General features: G+C 52.3%; 2 protein-coding genes across 2 annotated transcripts; both read left to right on the forward strand.

Moving 5' to 3' along the window:
- Window positions 1-4,653: 4,653 nt before the first annotated feature.
- LOC120708350 (ethylene-responsive transcription factor 4-like) lies at window positions 4,654-5,768 on the forward strand. Its single transcript, XM_039993562.1, has one exon. The coding sequence runs from the start codon at window positions 4,757-4,759 to the stop codon at window positions 5,459-5,461; it is 705 nt and encodes a 234-aa protein (XP_039849496.1). The 5' UTR covers window positions 4,654-4,756; the 3' UTR covers window positions 5,462-5,768.
- A 9,266-nt stretch (window positions 5,769-15,034) lies between these two features.
- On the forward strand, window positions 15,035-16,234 carry LOC120708351 (ethylene-responsive transcription factor 4-like). The gene has a single exon (XM_039993563.1). The coding sequence runs from the start codon at window positions 15,277-15,279 to the stop codon at window positions 15,793-15,795; it is 519 nt and encodes a 172-aa protein (XP_039849497.1). The 5' UTR covers window positions 15,035-15,276; the 3' UTR covers window positions 15,796-16,234.
- Window positions 16,235-24,288: the final 8,054 nt, after the last annotated feature.

Genomic DNA, 24,288 nt, shown 5'->3' on the forward strand with positions numbered 1-24,288 from the left:
TCTACAGGAGCTGTTGTTTGCAAGGGTACGATCAATTCCCAACCCCTTCTTTTACCCCCCCCGACAGCCCTGGTTCCCCAGAGATCTTTCTCATTGACGCAACCTTTATTTTGCTCATTCATGGAGTTGTATTTAGTACTAGTACCTCTAAGAAAAATATGATTATCCACCGATGCCACCATCATTCAAGAAACTTTAGCTTTCTTGCTTTCACTTCGATGATGTGGAGGCATTGGAGGCCTTGGAGCAACTAGAAGCGATGACTTCAACAAAAGATTGGTGTCACTGAAGTTTGTTGGTTCAGTGATCTTTCAGCTTTGTCTAACTCGGTGCTACAACTACAACGATCATGTAATATGGTGAGCGATGTGACATAAAAGGTAACACTCATGTGTACCCCGATCCGTTTGAAATTTACAAGTATAAGCCTATGGGGCCTATTTCTTCGGATGGTACGTTTTCAGTTTCGACCTGGTTGTCACATCTCTTTAGTCTATAGTAAAAAAAGTTCTACCGACAGTTAACAGTTGGATAAAGTCCACGGACTTGTTCTGGCCTCCAAACTACAGCTGAGGTTGATCTTGTGGAAAAATAAGTACTCAAGGTTCACTTGGCTACGGCGGCTGTGTTTGCCAGCCGTGCCCTGTGGGAACGAGTCAACTAGGTAAACCCAACCGCTCCTCCACCACCCGCCGCCGTCGAATTCCGGGAACGACGGATCCGGCGCGATGCCGAGATCGTTACGCTAGCCAAACCGCGTCCACGTACGCCAGCAGCAGCCGGTGGAGGGAGACGTCGTCAGGGGGGGGGGGGGGGGGGGGCGGCCGCGCGCAGCTGCGGGGACAGCGACTTCGACCCGGCGGCAGGCGGAGACGTGTCCCGCCCGCCCCACTCCGCGCAGCGCGCTCCACGCCGCCCACCAGCGACGCCCGCCCCCGCCGCCCACCAGCCGTCCCGCCCGCCCCCGCCGCCTGTCGCCATCACCCGCCCAAAGCAAAACAAACAAGGCGGCGGGCGCCGGCGTCGCGGGGCAATCCCCGTCCCCGCCGCGATCCGTCCGTATCTCCACTTGGCGCCGCGCCGCTCGCGTGCCCGGGGCCCACGCGACGCCCCACGACTGATTTCGAGGGGCGGCACGTAGAAGGCGCCGCGCCAGCGGCCAGGCCCCCACCTCCCCCCGGCTCGTCCTCCTTTAGGAATTCAGAACCCCTTTTCCGCCAACAGGTCCACGAGCGGGCGCCGCGCACCGGCGGCACCCGCCAGCTGGGGTGCGGCTGGGCGGTGGGGCCCGCGCCGCACGTAGTTGTCAGGTGCGTGCGCTATTTGTGGGCGCTGTCGGGTACCAGCGCAGGGGGTGGAGCGTGGGATCGGATTTGGGTTACGCAGATGTGCCCGCCGGGCAGGGATTAATCAACGTCCCATCCGCGCCGCACCATATGGCGTGGAGCAGGCGCAGCCCACGAGACGCCAACCCACCACGCCCGGCGGCGGCTCGGCGCCATGATTTCGTCGCCCAATAATTGCGTCCCCGGAGCGGGGCGCACGCCCCGGCCGCCCAACCAAACGAAATTCCTGGCCGTGGAGGTAACGGAAGCAAGGAACCTCTGCTTGTCCAAACAGGTACTCTTCCGTGCCTCACTCTCCGGTTCTGACAGTCCATCGCGATCGTGAAGGAGCACCGCTCCGGGTATCCGCGTCGGCAAGGAGCTGCCAGCCAACCGTCCGTGGTCCTCTCCTGCGCATCAAATGGACGGCAGCGGCGCCTGGTACACGGTCGGGCGTACGCCCAGCAATTCGCCGGCCCGCCAGCAAAGTGGCCGTGCCGCCGCAGCCGGCTGAGCATCACGCGATCCGCGGGCAACCGGCGCGTGCCGGTGCCTGCCGTGGTGGGGGTGCGGCTGTACTACCTGTCGGTCCAGGCCCAGCGCCTCGAAAAATAAAAAGGGACCGGCGGCCGGTGGCGGGTGGGGGGGGGGGGGGGGGGGGCGCCTGCGCGCCTCGGTGGGTGCCCCACGCCCCCGCGATCCAAGCAACACGCCCGCGGAGCCGGCGGATGCCGACATTTCCGTGGCGCCCACCCACGGCCACGGGCCACGGCGCGGCCCCTTTTGCGCCGCACGCGGATCCGCGCCCTCGCCGCTAGGGCGCGCGCGCGCGGCCGTCCGTCCACGCGCCCTCATGTGATCTGCCGCGCGCGCATCGGGCGGGGTCCGGTTGCTTTCCCTGGAAGACCTCCTCCGCGCTTCCGCGGGCGCGTCTCCTTCGTCTTCGGCCTGCTGTTTTCCTTGGACATGACCTCACTGGACGAGCTTGGAGATGAGCACCGCGCACGTACAACTGTGCGAGTAGTAGTTGCGCTGAAAAGTAGCGGCTCCTCCGTCGCATTCGCAGTGGATCGCCGGATCGGCCGTTTCTTATTCTGTCGAGTCAGGATAATTCGACACTCAACAGGCTGAGCTAGAAAGAGGATTAGGAGTAAACGATCAGGTTCGGGGAAGACTCTGATGGATTCTAGAGGGTCAGGGATCGCCTTGGAAGAGCTCAGGTCCACATGCTAACAAGCGCAAATGTTCCGTAGCTGCTGCTCGCGGCAGAGCTCTTCTGGAAACGACGAGAAGGAAAAACTGCAATGGTTTAAGATCAGGTTTTGTGGTCAAATTCATCATGTTCCGCACGAACTATAGAGTCTGCGTGCCGCAGCGTGGCGATCCTTTGTGACTAGAACTCAAGAAAATTTTGCTCAGATCATGCCATCAGACGATGAATCGCTGACGAATAATCATGGCGTGTGGCGTTCGGCTATCCGATAGAAAGGCAAGAAATTCGGTCCACCTTTCCTGCCATCAACACGCACCATTCCCCCACCAGGTAGCAGGGAAAGAAAAGAACCATGAGCTCCGGCCCTCCAATCGAGAGCCAGTCTTGTCCGCGAGCGTCGTATCTTCCGGCTCCAAGCTTCCCCGCGACCGCGAGAGGTCCCCCCCCCCCCCCCCCCCCCCCCCCCCGCGCGGTTCGCTCAAGTTGACGATCCGTTAGCGGCGCGGCGTGGCGTTGGTGGAGACTAGAGAGGGAGGCGTGCGCCGTGCGCGGGAGCGGGATCAGGATGGACGCACCGCGACGACAGCTCGGTGGTGGAGGCCGCCGCGGCCCCACGTGTCTTTCCGCCTGCTGCGTGCGCGGCCGATGCCGACGCCGCCCCGAGCGCGCCCTGCCCCGGCCCCAGCTCGGGACGCACGGATCGTGATGCGTCGTCTTCCTCGCCCAGCGGGGCCCGCGCCGCGCGGCCGCGACGTGCTCCCTGCCTCCCTCGCGCTGCGTGGCGTCACTGGCGTGGCGTGCCGCTCCCTCCGCCCCGCTCCCGGTGGGGCCCGCGAGCGGCGGCTTTGCCTTTGCGTCCGTGTCTCCGCGCTCGCTTCGCTTTTCGGATATCTGACGAATTTCCGTTCTAGCCCTGGCGCGTGTGGGATTTTGTTCCGTGCCCTTGCTCAACTGCCGGCCGCGCATTTCTCGTCCCTCGGTTTGAACAGCATCATCTCACCAATTAACTTGAGAGCAGCGCATCTCCCCCAGCTTGAACTAAATTTGACAACCATCAATTTAAGTGAACACAAAATGAATGATATGAATACGTTCATGTGTCGTGCTCATAATCCTTAGGCAACCAAAATGTCATCAGAAGCATTCAGGATCTGACTTCTGCGGTGTGCACGTACAACCTCGAAGTCAAGCATAACGTTGCTAGCAAGTCAAGCTTTAGGTAATTTGAGATCAACCAGAATAAATTGGAAAACCCAAAATTTAAAACATATTTAGAGCTGAGCATCTTAATAGATATATTGGAGACCATGAATGTTAGAACCAGAAAAAAATATTGTGAATATTAGAAAACTAGCTTGGTTTAAGCTATTTTACCCTACCACTTATGACAATGTGTTTTTTTGTTACAAAACTAATAAGAAGTTATGTTTGAATTCACCATGAAGGCACAAAACCTTATTATTCTAAGCAAAGCCATCGGTTTGATCTCCAATTCAAATGGCTTGTATAAGCTTCATATGTTGCAACTCAGTATGTAACAATTAAAAATGCCTACCCATGTTAAAATTTATCTCTCATAGAAAAGATCACTATATTGGAAGGAGACCGTGATTCTTGATACTCCTTTTAATGATCAAATTATTGCAACTCCAATGGTACACAAATTTGCAATAAATGGTTTCATCAACCAAAGATGTCAGCAGGGGGTGAATTTTACAACAAACTATAACTGCTGAAAATTGAAGGGTATCGACACTTTCAGTACCAGCAAGTCCTCATCCATTGAACTCTGTTTTTTGGGGCAATAGAAGCCAGGGGTATCTTTAGCATGAAGACCTGGCAGCTTTCGCGCAAAGACACACCAGACTCCCGGGGGCTGAAAGGAAAACGCCACCCACAACACCTGCCATACGTTACGTAATTTGGCAGGCCGGCAGGTGGCGGAAGCGGAAAAACGGCCGCCTAATTTTAATGGCCGCCTCGCTAAAGACGAGGGGCGGCGGCGAGGAGAGGACAGTCAAACCGCTCTCCGCTCCACCACTCGCGCTCGTCTTCCCCCCTGCCTGCTCCCCTTTTTTAACCCTGCCGCCCGCCTATAAATCCCGCCCCCGCCCCCGCCCCCGCCCCCTCGCCTTATTCTAGACGCCACACACACACCATCTCTGCCCTCAGCTCCTCGCCGAACCGGAACACCCGCACACCCACGCCACTTGTACCCATGGCGCCCCGGTCGGCGCACAAGTCGCCGGTGCCGCCGGCCACCGGCCTCGGTCTCGGCGTCGTCGGTGGCGTCGGAGGCGTGGGCATGGGCCCCCACTTCAGGGGCGTGCGGAAGCGCCCGTGGGGGCGGTACGCCGCGGAGATCCGCGACCCGGCCAAGAAGAGCCGCGTCTGGCTTGGCACGTACGACACGGCCGAGGAGGCCGCCCGCGCCTACGACGCCGCCGCGCGCGAGTTCCGCGGCGCCAAGGCCAAGACCAACTTCCCGTTCGCGTCCAAGTGCCCCGTCGCCGCCGGCGCCGGCAGCCCCAGCAGCAACAGCACCGTGGAGTCGGGCGGAGGCGGCGGCGGCTGCGGCGTCCAGGCGCCTATGCAGGCCATGCCGCTGCCCCCGGCCCTCGATCTCGATCTCTTCCACCGGGCGGCGGCCGTGACCGCGGTCTCCCCCGGCGGCATGCGGTTTCCCTTCAAAGGGTTCCCTGTCGCGCGCCCGACCCCGAACCCCTACTTCTTCTACGAACAGGCGTCCGGCTACCGGATGCTCAAGGTCGCCCCGCCGCCGGTCACCGTGGCCGCCGTCGCGCAGAGCGACTCCGACTCCTCGTCGGTGGTCGATCACACCCCTTCGCCGCCCGCGGTTACCGCGAAGAAGGAGGTATCCTTCGATCTGGATCTGAACTGGCCGCCGCCGGCGGAGAACTAGCCACACCAGAGTTTTTAGCTGACGACTTCGTAGTTTCTCTTTCCTTTTTGCCTCGAGTAATATTACTTCTGTTGTTTTTTTGGTCCTCTAGCCTGTAGTTTTTGTTCAGTAGCCGGCGAGAGACGGAGGAGCCTGTGTAAATAGTTTTTCCGCCGAGGACGGAATTGATTTGAGATCTGTTCGTCTGTCTAGACAGATCAAACCGGCGCTGATATGGAGTAAATTATGTACTACTAGTATTTCATTCCATTAGTACTATGAGGATATTACTATTCAGAGAAAAGAAAACACCGAGTAAATTCGTGCACAAGAGCTCGAGACGTTTCCTATCGATCTTTCCATTCAAGAAAAGGTGTCTCCTCCCATGGTTGGGAAAACGCAGGTCACCATTTATTGGGCGCCGCCCTGTGCGTTTGCAACCCCGGGTGTGTTTAGTCTCCACCAAATTTCCAAACTTTTCATCACATCTCCTCCAAACTTTTCATCACATCTCCTCCAAACTTTTCATCACATCTCCTATCACATCAAAACATTAAATATAACAAATAACCCATGCATGGAGTACTAAATATAGTTAAATAAAAAAATTAATTGCATAATTTTGATGTACATTGCGAGACGAATCTTTTGAGCCTAGTTAGGTCATGGTAGGATAATATTTACCACAAACAAACGAAAAGTACTACAGCGAACTACAGTGAGTGATGTGACTTTTTCTCCCTGTTTTCACCTCATCTAAACACAGCCCCCTCACCGTTTGTTGCCGTCACCGCGACACGACAATTTATTGTCCTTCCATCAGTGACGCATCTCATTTGCATGCCCTGATCTAATGACTCGACAAAGCTCGGATCCTCCTTGATGATGAAGCTGATTTGGAAGCGAGCGACGTGCGCCTCCGCTGCTGGGCTGGCCGAGGGAGAAGAGAAGCGTCGTTATCCAAGCTACTCTACGTGTTTCCTGGCCTTTCCCCGGTGCATAACGACGGTAATTATTGTTCTCACCGTGGCCAATTTGCGGCGCCGGAATGGTCTTTTTTTTAAGGGAAATTGATCTGTGGCACATAACCAAATAGTGATTTTGTGTATAGCACATTCTATTTTTAATTTTGTGCACAACATACTGCGATTTTGTATTTTTGTCTCCAACACACCACAGCAGATAAAAGGACTTTTTTACTCTTGCAAAAATCGAGCCCACCCGTCAGCTCTCTCCCTCTCCTCCCTCCTTCCCCTCCGGCGAGACCAGTGGCGAGCTCCGCGCATGGCGACGGACGCATCCCGAGCGCGGCGCCCTGCACTCCTCGTGCCGATGGCCACGACACTGAAGAGGGACAAGCTGCGCACGCGCCGTCCCCGGCGGAGCTCGAGAATCCCGGCGGCGGCGACACCTCAGGTCCCCGGCGGAGCTCGAGCATGACGACGGCGGAGACCATGGCGGCGCAACGGCCCTCTCCACCGCGCGCCGGAGGAGGCGTCGAGGGCACCAGGGCGGCACCGCGGAACTGCCCGCGCGCGCACCCACGTGGTGGCCATGGCGGGGAGGCCTCCGCCGGCGGCCCTCCCACCTCCCTCTCCCGGGTTCGGAGGCCGCCGCGGCAGGGGTCCCTCCTCTGCACCTCTCTCCGGCGGCCTCGAGCTCCACCACGTCGTGGAGAGGCCGGGGCCGGGGGCAAGCACCGCAGCCGCGCACTTAGGAAGGCCGGCGAGACAACAGCGCGCGGGGCACGGCTCAAGCGGTGGCCTCCTCTTCTCTCCGGCGGCGAAATAGCAGCAGCATTGGGCAGAGCGGCGGAGCGGAAGGAGGAAGGAGAGGGAGAGAGTTGACGGGTGGGCCCAATTCATGCAAGGGCAAAGAAGTCATTTTATGTGCTGCGGTGTGTTTGAGATAAAAACACAAAATCGCAGTGTACTGTGCACAAAATTAAATAATAGAGTGTGCTGTGCATAAAATTGCTATTTGGGAATGTGCCGCACACCAATTTCTCTTTTTTTAATCCGTGGGTGCTCTGGCAGCGTCGAGGAGACGGCAGGTCGGCAGGTCGGGCGCAGATCTTTGGGAAGCGAAGGAAAAAAAAAGAAAGAAAAGGAAGATGCGATGGAGGAGCGGGCGGAGAGTCGTGGGCCTCGGGCAGGGAGGCAGGTGTGGACGGGACGACTCGAGCTTTGGGGGGTGGCTGGATCTTTCCGCACCGGCGACGATCTGCTCGTACGACGGAATCGCGGCTGCGTTGTGCTACTCGTGACCTTGAGAATAACGTGTGCGTGTGGGCGGGGGCCCGCGCGACACGTGTGCGCGGCGGCTGGCCCCGTCGTTGCCGGCCGCGGGATCCCCTGCGCGCGCCCGGCCCTGCGGCCCCCCACGGCGCGTGGGCGCGCTCGCGTCGCGCGGGGCCTGTGGGTAAGGATGGATCTAAACATCCGAATTTTTGGAACAAATTTGATATTTTAAAATAAATATGTTTAAAATTTTATCCTAATCTTTTTTTTATATTATCAAGCATATTATTACACATAAGAATAAAATTTTGTATAAATTTTTATATGTATTATTTGCTCCCTACAATTAAAAAGTTGAAAAAAGATTCGTATCCGTATCCGATCCGTATTCGAATTTTTATATCTATTATTTGAGAATATATATGATAAATTTGAGGTTTAGTTTTTATGAATCTTTACAAGATCAATGTTAAATACAAGGCTATGAATTTATATAGTAAATTCTATATCTTATTTGTCCATAATCGAAGAAAAATGACAAAAAATTTGACATTCGAATCGACATCCGAATCCATCCCTACCTGTGGGCCTGTGTGGCCTGTGGGCGCGCGCGTGCCGGATCCGCGGCTGGGGCGCGGAGCGTGTTCCGTGTTCTGGGCGGCCGCGTCCGGATGCGGCGCGAGGACCGGGCGTGGTCTCGGCCGACAGCTGTGGGCCTGGCGCAGCGCGAGGGCCGGCATCAGGGGGCAGTGATTCGCGCGGCGGCAGCTTCTCCTCGCCGTGGGGTCCGCCGCGCGCCGCTCCTCCGGAAGGTTGCCGCTTTCCGTCGTTTTACTACTCCTTCCCCGCCTGCATGGTTTGGCCCAGTTTAATTCCCACCCCATAACCCCCGAAAACAAAAAAAAATCATATCAAATATTTTGAAACATATATGGAGTACTAAATAAAGTATATTTACAAAACTTTTTACATGTTTGGGTTGTAAATCGCGAGACGAATCTAATGAGTCTACTTAATTCATGATTTGCAACAGTGATGATACAATAACCATCCGCTAATTATTAATTAATCATTGATTAATTAGTATCATTAGATTCGTCTCACGATTTACAACCTATCTGTTCAAAAAAATTTATAAATAGACTTCATTTAGTACTTCAAATTAGGGCGTGTTTAGTTGGTGAAATTTTTTAGGTTTGACTACTGTAACACTTTTATTTTTATTTAATAATTAGTATCCAATTATGTACTAATTAGGCTCAAAAGATTCATCTCGCCATTTTCAACTAAACTGTGCAATTAATTATTTTTTAAACTACATTTAATGCTTCATGCATGTGTTCAAAATTTTGATGCGACGGGGAATCTTAAAAATTTTTGGGAACTAAACAGGGCGATTCAAAAAATTTTTGCGTTCCAACTCAACACGGCCTGGTTTTATTCTTGGTGCACTGAATTCTTTATGCGGCGCATGCTGTGGGCTACGGCTACACGACTCCATCCTTGAACACGTCACTCACACAGCTGATGTGTTACAGGTTCTCGTCACAGTTCTTTAATAAGTGTGTTAATATGATAAAACATGCGACTGTATCAGGTCCCGTTCGTTTGAACTTTTGAAATTCAAATTCTTATCTAAGTTAATTTTCAAATATACACGTACAGTAAATCAGTAAATAATTTCTTTGGATTTGACTTTTAAGAAGAAAACAAAGTGCATATAGTATGTAAAAATCACTAGTAGTACTTCGTCTAGCTTTTCAGCAGAGCCACCGGCTCTGTACCATTTTCCTTGCTGGACGGCACACGGCATGGAACCCACGGCAGAGGGCAAGGTTGGAATCCATCGGCGACGGGGGCGGCCGGAGAAAAGCAATGGTGCACGTAAGGTTGGAATCCTCAGGGAGGGCGGAGCCGGAGGTGCGGTGCGGTGGGGAGTGTGGGGGCATTGACTGGGACGTGCGTGCACGGAGGGGGGCACCGATCGGCGTTGATGGCAGGGCGGGACCATGAGCATGCAAGTGCTCGTACCAGTTGGGCAGGCGGAGTAGCGGCGGATGGCGTGGCGGAGCAGCGCGGACACGGAAAAGGGCGCGCGCTCTCCCCTAGTCCCCTGCGCCGAGCTCTGGTGCGGCGCCACCTGCGGCTTTGCTCTCTTCCCTCCCCAGCTTGCCAAGCTTAGCTTTGGATCCAAGCAAAGGCGAGGGAACCGCACGGGGTGCCACGCGAGGGGCGGGCGCAGAGGAACCGGGTAAGGCGAGGACAGGCCGCAGGTCGCGGTGGGCGTGGGCGTGAGTGGTTGTGTAGGTGGGGACACTGGCGGGCGGCGTCCTCGCGAGTCTTCCCCGCCGCTACGCCATGTTTGGCGCTGCGCGGCGCGGCGCCATAAAGTAATGGCTGTGCATGCATGTAGACAACGCCTCCTTTTGCGTGGGGACGGCGGCGCCGATGGCGCGCCTGCCGCTGCCGCTGCCGCCGCGCGCCGGGCGGGAAACGTACGACTCGGTAATTGGGTGGCGGGGCCCGCGGACCGCCCTGTCGCTCTCTGCGCGGGCGCGGCTCCCTCGAGGATTCGTCGAGGCTGGCTGGTGCCCGGGGGAGAGAATTTATTGGCGGCCGCGCACGCAGGGCAGGATCAGGCGAGGCGAGCGGCTCCTACCGACACCGCTTTATGGGCGCGGCATTCATGCTGCGATCCCTTGTTGCTGGGGCCTTGTGGCATCGCTTGCTGGCATAGGCGATGCTTAGGAGTATAAAAAGTTTTTTTGTTGGGCGAGCTGTTTACTCTGAGCCAGTAAAAAGATGTAACGAGCTGTTGTTTACTCGTAGTACTCCGTATTCCTGAACGAATTTTGAGGTGCAAATATGATTGTCGAGGTAGCCTCGGGTCATTGGCACGGTGCAGATTATATAGGTCAAACACTACAAGGAGCAAGTAGGGTCGCCGGATTAAATTAAATCATCAGTGTAGACGGCGATGCGACATGGATGCATGGGGATTCGGGTCCATCTATAGTGAGGATGCCATGTCGCAAGTTTGACGTCCGTATCGTCACAGTAGCATGCTTCGACGCAGCTCAGCAGAACATCCCCGATGATGGCGCCTCGGTTGGGGCTGAGGCGCGGCAGTGACGCACGTCACGCTTCTTAGCTGTTCGATCAAGCTATGGGGATCTGGGATCGGAAGCCAGCGCTTCCAAGGCAGCCACCTCGCCTTATCCGGTCAGCGCTGAATCCGGCCACCCTACATGTTGGTCGTACACTCGCACAACACTCGTACAAGCTCTGCACTTGCAGTGCCTGTCTCCGGCTGCTCTTCTTATCCACAATACAACGGGTTATGCAAGTTGTTGAGAAATATCGCTATGAGGTGAAAGAGAGAACCGAAAACTCCATTGGTACTATTCCTCCATTCCGCCTGCTCAGGTGAAAGCTCCGACTCTGAGCTTACCAACTCCTTCCTCACCGCTGCTGTCGGGTGACGAAGACAGCAACGGCGCCACCGCACGACGGGACGAGTGCGAAGCATCTGGGTCTACTGCAGGGCCCACGGGGAGTTGGGGACGACGCAGACCTGGGGAGGAGCGGTGGGAGCGGAGAGAGACGCGTCCCAACCAGCCAGAGGAGCCTGACGCCGAGACGAAGCCTCGGCCACGCATCCGGTCAAAAACCGTCGGCGCCGGCGCGCACGTCGCCACGTCGGCGGCCCATGAACGTTTTCCCACCACGTGCGGCACGGGCCGAGCTGCTCCCACCACCGCGACACACGGCACCTCCGCCCGCGCCCTCCCGCCGCCGCGGTCCCACCACAGCGACGACTGACTCTCTCGCGGCCCCAAAGGCGGACGTCCCCTCACCCGTCCCCATCCGCGCTTTGCGGGACAGCGCTCGCTCGGCGGACTTCGATTCGGTCCGCGCTCCACTGCTCCGCCGCACCGCGCCGCTGCGGCCTGCGGCGCCGGGCTCCTGGACGGCTGGTGGATAACGCTCCTGCTCCTCGCACAGTCGCACGCTCCCCCGCCAGCCCCCGCCGCGATCGCCTTTACTTTTGGCTCTCCGTGCCGGCGCCGCGGTGCCTTTGGTCCTGCGGCGCAGACCAAGGACAGGCAAGGGCCGCATGGTAGGTGGCAGGTCCTGGCATGCGCCGCTTGGCACAGAATGCGGCGGTGGCGGCTTTTCAAACGGTGCGGGCGGATGCGTGCCGCAGCAGGGGCGGGCAGGGGACCAGGTGACCTCATGGCGCGCACGGCGCGGCACGTGACGCGGTGCCCATTGCCCAGGCCTGCCGGAGTGCCGAGGCTACGGCGGAGGTAGGTCAGGCCGTCAGGCTGTGCCAGCGGCGCGGGGTCATGTCGGGTGACCGCTGGATGGACGGATGGTTGCGGGCACAGCCGCACCGGGAGGCGAGGAGATGCGGACGGTATCGTCCTCGGCTTCGCCCATACCGTGCGCACGGCGCCACGGGCAGTGATTTGGACCCTCCTGCCGACGGCGTCGCTCTCCAGCAATGTTTTCTCCAGAACTCACAACGAAAGATGCAATAGTAGCAGATACCCACAGTTTGTGGGTGGGTAAGAACTATTTCTTCATTTTTTGGACATGCATGTGTTCGGGTGCATGTGCAAACCTCCCATTTGTGTAAAAACTGAATTTTTCATTTTCTTTCAAAAAGAATGGCCACCGGTTTGATTTCCATCAGATGGCTCCAGTTTCATCTCCAACGCCCAAACCTTTCTTCATTCCAAACAATCCTGTGTGGAAGAGAGAGAAAGCGAAAGAGAGAATGGAGTGGGCGGCTCGCGAACCGCTCGTTGGCGCAAAAGACTGCTGCTCTCACTGCTGCACAATAAATGCTAGTGGATCCACCATAATGTGCTTGGTGATCTAGCATCTTGCAGCGAGCAGTGGGCGGAGACCGTTAGCCTCCCTCTCCAACACACACATTCGGATATCGATCTCTGCTAGCAAATTAGTGGTTGTCAGTGTCTCACGTCACGCCTTAACGTGCTAGGCTGCCACTCCACTTCCACTTGTGTCGGTACCCTGCAACTGGGGTACCCACTCCTACTGTGCCAAGACTCGCGTAGTTATCCGTAACTACGACCTAAGGAGCTGAGCAGCCGGACCCTTGGGGTCCGACTCCATCTCACCGGACCAACGGTCTCAGACCCGCTTCCCGCTCGGGGACGGGTCCGGTGTCACCACGTGTCCCAGAGGTGAAAATGCTCAGCACCTATGGCCGCGGACCCGGACCCCCGCAGGTGGGTCCGGAACCTCCACGTGCCATCCGGACTCCCGCAGATGGGTCCGGGTCGTCCACGTGCCTATCCGGACCCCCGTGAGATCTCGGCTCAGCTAGCTGCTAGGGAGGGGTCCGGAGCCGCCACGTGCCACGCATACGCGGGCGCAGGCGCAAGCCTTCCACTGGAAATTCCCTCACCCACTCGCATAAAATGCGAGTGTTGAGGCAGGCTCTGCTGCCGTTGGGCACGGGACAGCTTTTGTCAGTCCACACTGTGGATCGCCAGTTATCGAGGCGGCTCGTCAGTTACCAAGGCAAGCATTAAAGACTCAGCGCCGCGTGCGTGGGTGATGAGTCATGATGACCAGCTACTGACTGGAGCAACAGTGCACGCTGCTAGCCTGCTACAGTGGACTGAGTCAGTAGTTCGGCGCTTCACCATGACCTCGCCGCGCGGCTGCAGAGGCTAGACTATACCCTGACAGGACGGCTCAAGACCATCCCTGGTTAGAAGCTACGCACGGAAGCCGACGACAAGATCTCCGGATCTGAGGCATTGAAGACCAAAATGTAGTTTATAATACATCAGCGGGTCCACATGTCGGGGCCCCGCTCAGTGTACGTGCTCCCCTTGGACATATAAAAGGGAGAGCACGCCCTCTAGAACAGAGGTTCAAACAGGATATACACACAGGTCGGGACTCACTCTGGACTCAGCACTAGACACGCCAAGACTCTCAACCTCTTGAGAGGGCAAGCAATACGACACACAGTGGACATAGGGTATTACGCTCCAGCGGCCCGAACCACTCTAAACCTACTGTGTTCATCGTGTTCTTACGCCTCTAGATCGAGCACTTCTTGACTGCCCCCAAGCACATCCTACAATTAGGATTAGGCGGGTGCATTCCGCCACCCGGCTGTGGATTTGCACACCTCAACAACTTGTGTCCTCGTAGATTGATGTAACATCGAAAGGTCTAACTTTCAGGTTTATCCTGGAACAAACGTTGTCGCAGTGCCGCACTACTAACGAGCCCTATATAATTCTTATCATTTTTTCCTTTTGCTTTCACCTTGTTTGAAGAATGTATGATCGCACTTTGTAAGTAGTGGAATAAAGGTCCATCGGCGGTCTCCGTCTGTTTGCCATTTCATTGACTATGCATACTGTCCCAGTGCGTTTAAAGAAAAACCTCCTGCCCCCGGTGGATTTTTGACTAGTCTTGCCCCCGTTTACCGGGCATGTTTTGTGCTAACAGTAGTGTGAGCTCGTTTGCCCTGGTTCTCGCGGCAAATCCATTGCTGCGGCCATGACAAGGAACAAGACGTCAAAGCAGATAGCGAAGCGGGCGCACGGACCCACGCCTCTGGGGCTGCGGGCCGGGACCTCAGCCCCTCTCCCGCCCATCGCCGCCTGTAGCTAGGCCCCGTTCTCCTTGATGAGCGGCGACGCGCCGCACCCGCCCGTGCTGTCCCCCACCCCACGACACGCCTCCTCCCCCGTGAACCGCGGCCAACGGACCCCTGACACGTCGCGCCGGGCGCCGGCGGCGTCGTGTTCACGCGCTCGTCCCCTCCTGAATCCCTGACCCATCACCGCGTAGGTGACAGGGTGGGCCGGTTCTTTACTGTCCCCACGTGTCATCGTCAGTATGTGCGCGCGCGGGGGACTCGTATCGGGTCTGTCTCCACCTCCCTTTATTGCTCGCGGCGAGTAGACGACAGAGCTGCCGGGGGACTGGGATGGGCATTCATGCATTTCGCTGACCTGTGGGTCCCGGAGGCGGCGCCGTGGAAAAGTTGCTGCTGCGTTCGGCTCCGCTCGCCGCCGCACGACGGGTGGCAGAGGCACCAGCGGCTGTCTGTGTGGATGCGAAACTGGCAGGAGAGTGGAGGCGGCGGAGACTGGAGAGCGTGGTCGTGCACAGACTACTCGTGCAGAGCTGGCGTCATCCTGGACGCGCGAGTTCACATGGGAATGGAGGCGGTGTGTGCACAGCGTTTCCTGCCGCTGCCGGTGTGAGTGTGACGCGGGACCAGTGGTCCCCGGTGGCGCGTCAAATCTCGCGGCGGCTGCGCCGTGCTCCCTACTGCCATGCCCAGCGCCCCGACCCCTCACTACGGGGTTACGCCCCGCCCCATTTCACGTCTTCACGAGGCCGGATCACAGCCGGGTTGCGAGTAACCGTCGCCCACGAAAGGTCCACCACCCGACCTGATCTCTGCCTCTCCCTTCGGCCTTGGCGTTGTGGCAACGACACCCCAAGCAGACTGCGCACCAAACACCCGCCGCGCACGGTCCGCCCGCCCCCCAACAAAAAGCTACGGCCTCTCTGCTCTCGGGAGCACGGATGGATCCCAGGTTAAGGGCAGTGCTGAGCCATGGGGGTGCAGGCGGTGGCGGGGCGAGGGGAGGAGGAGGCGGCGACGCGCACTACAGGGGCGTGAGGAAGCGGCCGTGGGGCAGGTACGCGGCCGAGATCCGCAACCCGTGGAAGAAGACGCGGGTGTGGCTGGGCACGTTCGACACCCCCGTGGAGGCCGCCCTCGCGTACGACCGCGCCGCGCGCACCTTCCGCGGCGCCAAGGCCAGGACCAACTTCCCCGACAGCGCCGGCGCCAACCACCACCGCAGCCCGCACCACATGGCGCCACTCCCGCGCCAACCCCCGCCGCAGGCCGCCGTCACGTTCGGCGCCGTCGGCCTCGACTGCCCTTCGCCGTGGCATTTCGTCTACTTGCTGCCCCCAGCAGCCGTGGCCACGACGCCGCCGGTGGCCGCGCCGCCGCCGTCGACCGCGCTGGAGCTCGGCACGGGCCAAAGCCGCGGCGGCCTGCCGTTCGACCTCAACGAGGCGCCGTCGTGCTGACGACCCGGATCGTGGCGCGGCAGCTGCAGATGTGGTGAGCAGGTGAGGTGACAGGTGAGGGCCGGGCGGGGAGCACTGGTCCGGCTAGCTGTACATAGCTATTTAAGGAAGGATGAGCCCTGTCTTTGTACGGCTCGCTCACCTGTTCTCGTTTAAGCGTTGCCATTCTGTGTCGGCAACAATGGTGGCTCGGCAACAATGGTGGGTGGAGAGGCTAGAGAGCGGATGCTAATTTCACCGCAGCAGGATGGTGGTGTTTGGCGCGGGGAACGAAAGCGGCAGTGGGTTCGGGTGGGTGCCTGGAGGGAAGCTCGATTCGCAGGCACTGACGGCGCCGCGAGGAGGGCGCTCTCGTGCGGTCGTCGTGCGCGCCCACCGCCCAGGCCGCTGCTGTACTTTTTTCGGGCAGACGGCTCGCCCCAGTATTACCACTTGCACATGCGCCTTCCCCCGGCATGATCCGCTCATCCGCGGCGACAGCGAAGTGTTACTTCGTGCACGTGGGGGCGGATGCCGCTACGCTGCCGCGATCGACGCGACATGATACGTTTCACTCAGGATGAAGTGACACGATCGATTATATGGATATTAATTGGTGGATCAGGAACTCAGCTAAAATCGTGGAGCAGAGTGACAGTGTGCGTTAAAAACGAAGGTCCCCACTTCGTACTACTAGCATTTTATTAATACTCTATCTGTGGAACATCAATGGGAAATTTCCCTTCATTTGACGTGTCTCTGCCATACTTAGAGGTGTCCTGTCTAATTTACGATTTCAGATAGGTTCACGGTCAGTGTCCTCGGCGTTTTTTTTGTTTTTGTTTTTGACGACAGTTTCTGTTGGAACAACCTAGGCATACTTGGTTCAAAACTTGGCCCAGATGATCATCGACCTCCGAGGCTCCGAATCTTCTCGATAGACATCAACCAGGGCCCATAACGCTTTACTCGGTGCCACCGCCCATGGATCACCCAACACTAACAGCACCACATTGCTCCGGCGAACGGAGGAGATCGAGAAAATGTAGAGGAACCAGAAGTGCAGCAAGTGAATGGGCTGGACTATAGAGGCCTTTTAAGCTAATAATCTGGGATGGGCCAAGTTGTTGCAACCATTGATGCACTCAGTTGAACTGGCTTCGATAGTTTTTGTGTACAGGCCAGAATTCGAACTCTGAATTACCACCGAGTCGCGGCCATCGACAATGGATGGGGCCTTTTGCATTGACACACTTTTTTTTTTTGAGGGTGCATTGACACACTTTTTTTACGAGGACGTTTTGCATTGACACACCATTTAACTTGGGCCTAATATTTTACTATTTTAAAGGCCACAATAGTGTTGAGTCATATGGGCCTAGCCCATTAATAATTTTTACTATTTTTAAAAGGCCACAATTGTGTTGAGTCATATGGGCCTTGCCCATTAATAATTCCAAGTACTCCAAAAACACCGTTCAACCTTGAAAAATGAAGGGAAATTTCTTTATGTGGAGCCACCATGGTAGCACAGGTAGTGGCGGATCTAGACTTTTACCGTAGGGTATCCCGGATCAATACTCTAATAAACACAACCTGGAGTGCGAGAATAAGTTATGTGATCAAATATGAAAGTTTTATGTTGAAGATCACTGGGCGGAGTATTTAAATTATTTTGAATTTCGATCAGGCGATCAACGGTTTCTCCTAAATTAGAGACCTGGCGAAAATGACCACCACAGAAACATGCGAGAGATGATGAGTACATGGACCACATTGATCATCGAAGATCAGAAGTTGATGGAACAAATGCAATCCAATCGGGGGTGGTTAGTTTTAGTCCATCACGGGCACTGATGCGTGTCATAGGAGGGACACAGACCAACAATGTCCCCTCTCGTCACATTCGTATTATTTTGCCAGTCAAGCTACGCCGGACTACCTTCCCCTGAGCAGAGGTCTCGTGGATCCAACTTAAATAAGAAGTTGGTCTATAGTCCATGTTATGTTTATTTTATATAAGTACATTGAAGAAAAAGCATGCCAGTCTATGTTCGTGGGATAATTTTCTTTCAGAATTTAATCAAGTTGGACATGATACAATATAATATAATTGCTAATTTTCCCCCAAATAGTAACGGGGAATGTTCGTTTTTTAACTTGAATTTTCATAAAATGTTTAAGTTTGAACGCATCGCATGCGGGTCAGTGTTAACACTTGAAGCATATGGGTATATGGTGATATCGTCCAACTCTCTAATTTAGTTAAGTGCCGCTGGCTGGATATATGCTTGATCATCATGGTTGCGAGGAGTTTATCAGTGCACGAACTAATTAACGTTCTTGCTCTGTTTAGCTCACATGTTGTGATAATCATGTTATCGCCGTATGTAAAATAAACTAGGTGGGCTACCCGCGCATTTGCGCAGCTAGATATTATATAAGGTTACATTTGCGCAGAGGCGAACCACGTTGTGGAACTCTGGCGGCAAGTCCTACAGATTGTTTTTATGAAGTCAACATGTTCTCCTCAAATGAGTTCTGTTTAGATTTTTAAGAAAGTAAATCTGTCTTATTTATGAAAACGTGATGATGACATCAACTTGTTTTCCTCATATAAATTTTGTTTAGATATGTGATTAACGTATTCATGTGCCGCATGTTACATACAATGTTGCAGTGAGCCTGGCTAATAAGATAAAGGGTATTTTTGACTAACTTTATTATAATGGCAGTTGTGGGTAATTTAAATTTCTCTTATTTTCTCATAAGGGGTATTTTTGACTAATTTTATTATAATGACAGTGGTGGGTAATTTAGATTCTTTTATTTTTTCCGATTAACGTGGGAATTTTTAGACCTTGAAAGTGAATGTGAAGACTCTATTTGTTGGCCAAATAATAAGATAATAGATGTTGTTTTTCCACGTGAAGAATTGCTGGATGACAATAAATAAATGCTGTTTTCCACGTGAAGAATTGCTGGATGACAATAAACTTGAGAGGGGCAGTTCGAATGGGGGCTTGTTTTGGAGGGACGTGTGGCCGAGTCCGGCACCTTCGCCTACGCTCCAGACCTCCAGTGCATTCGTTGACGACGTTGGCGCTTCATTTGACAAAGCAACTTTATAACTTCAAAAAAAAACAATGCAAATCAAAACGTTGATTGCTGCCCACAGAGTTATCTACGATTTTAGTTCTAAGGAAATTCCTATTTATATTATGGTTTATTTTTGTATTGGTGCAAGCTCGAATAGCTCAGAAAATCAGTGAATGCCAGAAAAGAGAAGGGGGAGGGAGGAAACGTGAGGAGGGTGGCCACAGAGAATCCTACCTTGGTCAGAGGGCTGCAGGCAGCCGGTCAAAGTGGAGGCGGTGGGACGATTAGTTTAAGGCCGCGTTTAGTTCACGAAAAGGTGGGTGAAAAGTCACTGTAGCACGTTTCGTTGTTATTTGACAAATAATGTCCAATTATAAACTAATTAGGCTTAAAAGATTCATCTCGTGCTAATCAGTTAGACTGTGTAATTAGTTATTTTTTCCAACTATATTTAATACTTCATGCATGTGTCGAAAGATTCGATGTGACGGGTACTAGAGGAAAAATTTTGGGAACTAAACGGGGCCTAAGCAGCGTGTGTCACGGACAGAAGGGGACACCTTCCCCGCGATCCGTGCGCCAACGTTTACATCTCTGATTCTCTCTAGTCATGATGATTCGCTTCGCTGCAACTCGCAGCCGGCAACTTGTGGGTTGTACAATTTTAGGCCCTGTTTTTTTCCCCTGAGAATCTTTCCAATTTAAAATACTAAATGAAATCTATTTACAAAACTTTTTACACAGATGGGTTGTAAATCGCGAGACGAATCTAATGATGCTAATTAATCCATAATTAATCAATAATTAGCGGATGGTTACTATAGTTTCACTATTACAAATCATGGATTAAGTAGGCTCATTAGATTCGTCTCGCGATTTACAGCCCAACCATGCAAAAATTTTTATAAATAGACTTCATTTATTACTTCAAATTAGTAAGATTCCTTCACAAAATTTTGTGTTTACGGTTTTTTTGCTTTTACGTAGCTTACCCAGGCCAAATCCAGGACTAAACACGTAGTTTACAGTCTTTTCGCGGCGCTTTTGTCACCTCATTGATTGTCCATCTAGTAGGATCAAAATAATTCAGCTTGTTTCTTTTAAAAGACACAGTGCAACATGATACAAAAAAATAATAAAAAGATTATTGACTCGTCAAAAAACTACTCCCTCCGTTCTAAAATTAAAGACATCCCAAAAATCCTGGAGAGTCAAATCAATCTCAAATTTAATCAAGATTATAGAGAAAAGTATAAAAAATTATAATATTAAATTAATATACTATGAAAATATAACTAATAAAAAATTTAATGGTACTTAATTTATATAATAAATGTTATTATTTTATTATATAAATTTGATTAAATATAAAAATTTTGACTCTCCAAGATTGTTGGAATGTTTTATAATTTAGTACGGAGGGAGTAGAATAGGTAGAGTATGTGTTAGGCTGCACGGAAACTTTCAGAATAAAAAGTGACAAAGATACCATGGAGGAATGCGTGACTTAGAACATCAAGGAAAAATGTACAGACGAGGAATTTTGAAATGATGATGTACATCTTTCCAGTTGTGCAAGATCGTTCCTTGCTGCTAATGTCAAAGCGACTTTCATTAAGCCCACCATTAGTATGGCTAGCAATTGTCTACTGGTGCCGACTGACGAGTCACCTGCTCTCAGCTGCCACGCACGTGCGGACGTAGCACCCCTGTCGTAGCTAAAGCCATTGCCAGAGCAGTGTCCTAATCAGGCTTTTTACAAGCACACTTCATAATTACGAAACTCCACGCGAAGCTGAGAAGTGTAGTAACGTTGTAAAAATAGCCGCTGGAAGAAAAAAAAAGTTCACCATGGTGTGCTAATAATCAACAAGCATGGCAGCTGTAGTGCTCTTCTCACAATCCGATTTAATTTTTATATATTTTTAATTTAAAATTGAATAAAATAAGAGTTCAACTCTTTTAGGGCCTGACCCTAGGCTAAAATTCAAAGTTCTTTTAAGTTAAAAAAAGTACTCCAATAAATTTACTACGGTTGTTTTAACCTGACGTGCTAGCTAAGATAAATAGTAACATCTAATTTCGTTTACTCGCCGCCAATAAATTACTATAGCAAGTTAGCAACTTTGACCATCTGTATTTTCTAGTACATCGCTTCTAAGTCTAGATGGTTTCATATTCCAATCTAAACTTTCCCAGCCAAATTCATTCTCAAATTTGTAACATAGTTTTACTCCATTCAGTTGTAGGTAGAATTAGCCGTAGTCATTCGCATGTGGATGATCAAGGCCGGAACATTTCTTAATCTAAAAAAAAAGTTGTAGGTAGAACCATAGAAGAAAGAAGATGAGCGTTTATGTTTGAAACACATGAATGCCATAGGCCAATCATTTCACATGTACTCCCGCCAAGGGAATAGAATGATACGTGAAAATGCCCTATATATATATGTCCGAATTGTATGTGCACAAATATTCTCATGTAAAGTGCGGAATCAGTGTAGTATTACCCCTCATTCTCTCCGTTTCTTCAGTGAAAAAATTATGGGAAAAATTGGAACATAAGGCCCTGTTTGGTTCTAAATAAATCACCTACTTATAAACTAAAAAGTGAAAAAAGTGATTTAATTTGCCAAACAACTCTAACTTATAAGTCACATCAACTTATAAGTTTTAAGCAGCTCCACCCCAACTTAAAACTTATAAGTCCCCCTTTTCCGCGTGTGGTCCACACCTGTGAGAACCGTCCAATTTTCACTCGGTTTAGGTGAAATTATTGATTAATCCTTTAAAATGAGGGCTAGCACGTGTCCGTCTCTCGACACGCCACGTGCTAATCCACACCTTAGAAGCACTTAATCAACATAATTCACCTAGAACGAGAGCAAACCCGGTAGTCCTGATACGTGTTTGCCACATGCCTAGGATTAAGCACACGTACCGTTACACAAGCACGTACATTGCCGATGATCCACAAAGAGCAACTTTACACACTTAAAATTACAAATTCAATATAGGAGGGTTCAACTAACTTCCATTACAAGCTTTGGGCTCACGAAAACCATATTAAACAGAAACTTAAAGATTATTATATTTACATGCTCTCACAGAGTTCGATTACGATAAAAACATACTACGATGATGATGTCTTGCTCAAAGACACCATCCCAGCCTCAACGACCTACTCCCCCGCGCCTGAATCGGCGAGGTAGAAGTGGCCGAACACCACTTCCGGTTCACCTGCAACTAGTGTTAGAAGCACCCTGAGTACAAAGGTACTCGCAAGACTTACGCAATTAAATAAACAGGGATCATGCAAAGGCTCAAGTAAAGGCTTTAGGATTAAGTAATTATTGCTTAGGCATGAGCCGTCTAGACTATCACCTAGCAAACTTAATTAATCTTGCCCAACCCCCAAACAATTTTAGTTGATTAAGAGAGTAACATAATCTATAATAGATCCTCGATATGATATGAATCCAAAGCCAACAATACCGAAACTCTCTATGAAGAATTCGACGAACCAAGACATTGCTCATATCCGAGAGCGCGGCAATTTGAATTGATTAAAACTTTGCAATGGTGTACTACTTTACCCATACGCCGCAAGGAGCATGCGACTCACCCAACCGGCCAAAATTGGATAAGGGGGCACTCGCGTCAACCGTTCCCAACATGGCTCGATCATTGAACCTCACACCTAGTTTACGAGTAGAGACTTAGTTCCACCAGGGACATCTCTAAACTTTTCTACACATAGGTCCACCTGGGGACACACTAAGCCTCTCTGCATAGCCCGTAGCCACGTATCTAGGACTGCACATCAATGATCAAGTCAAAAAAGGTAATTGGCTCATCCATACCATTATATTGGATATGTGGTAGCACGGAAAGGTGCTCAAGGCCGATGACATCAACTCGGTCCTTAATCGATCCAAGCGGACTATGCCCATGTGACTTCATTCTCTAGGCCCTACCATTCCGCTCGAAACTCGATACTACCAGACCATACAACCAAGCCGGACCAGTGCGATCAAGGGTAACCGGTAGGTGTGATCCTCCAAATTATTCCTGTCTATCGAGCAAAAGAAGTACTCTAAGCAGGGCTAAGCATCTAGTCAAGTTAAGTAATTAACTAACTAACTAGTGCCAAGAACAAGGATGACAAATCAAGGAAGGATAATGCACGCAGATAGGTACAAGAATGCAATATATATATACTATATAACCCAACATTACCCGATGAGATAATTAACTAACTCAGATTAAATAGGAGTAAGGAATCATGCTTAGCTGCTTGCCTCGGCTAGCTTCGGGCTCGACCGCGAACTGGACTTCGGGTTCAGGCTCAACGAACTCGGTGGGCTCCACGGGTTCGACGGAGCGGCTCAGCTCGGCTTGAGCTCGAGGAAGAAGAGAATGAAAAGAAGAACACGACAGCTCCTCAAGGGATAAGGACGTGCACGGAATGAGGATGGCCGGCGGCGGTGGCGACGTGCGGTGCGCCGTGATTCGTGTTTTGCCCACCGAAGCAGAGTAAAACCGGAGGTTCCGGTTTTTGAACCCGGAGCTTCCGGAATTTCAATTTTTCTAAAACTTGGGATGTTACAACACCTTTTAAGTCATTTAACAACTAAACACCCTTGACTTATAAGTCACTGATAAGTCACTATCACCTGACTTATAAGTAGGTGACTTATTTGGAACCAAATAGAGAAACAAAGTTACCTCGGAACAGTTCAATCATGTATACTCCGCATCTCCTACACATCTGGAGTATATAAGGCAAGCAATGCCATTAAGGACAGGAGGAGATAGTACGTGGGAAAGCAGCGAGCACTTATGAAATTGAGAAGAACTTGTTGCTGGTGCTGGGTTGCTGTCTTGCTAGAGGTTGAAGCTAGACAGCTAAATGACCGGACGATTACTACCATACGGTTACTGATCTTGCAATCACCCGTTTATAGGGAAAAAAAGAAAGGCATCCGGATTGCCCCTGCCACTTGAGCGACAAGGTATCTCTGCTCTCATTTTTATACTCGTGCCCCGAGAGTTCATCCTAGACATCTAGCGCCTCCAAATCCACGCTCTCGCACCCTTCTCTAGACATCGCGTTCGGTTTAACGGAATGGGCAGGACGAGACTCCAACGCCTACCGCACCGTCCTATTACTTTAACTGTTATCCATGGGCCATGGCAGTTTGAACTAATCCTTCAGATTTTCACGGCCAGTTCTCCGTGGTGTGTAGAAGTAGAAGGGAAATCTTCCTTAATTTGTTGAAAGGGCTATGCATATATATAGAGATAGTTTCTCTCCATCGCTACATGGACGCCCTATATCTATGCAAGCAGCTTCTTGACCATGGTCAGAGCTCGGAAGAGAAAAGCTGCTGGTGTGTGCCGATGGAAAAGCTAC

Source organism: Panicum virgatum, chromosome 5K (assembly GCF_016808335.1).
Source record: "Panicum virgatum strain AP13 chromosome 5K, P.virgatum_v5, whole genome shotgun sequence".
NCBI classification, from domain to species: domain Eukaryota; kingdom Viridiplantae; phylum Streptophyta; class Magnoliopsida; order Poales; family Poaceae; genus Panicum; species Panicum virgatum.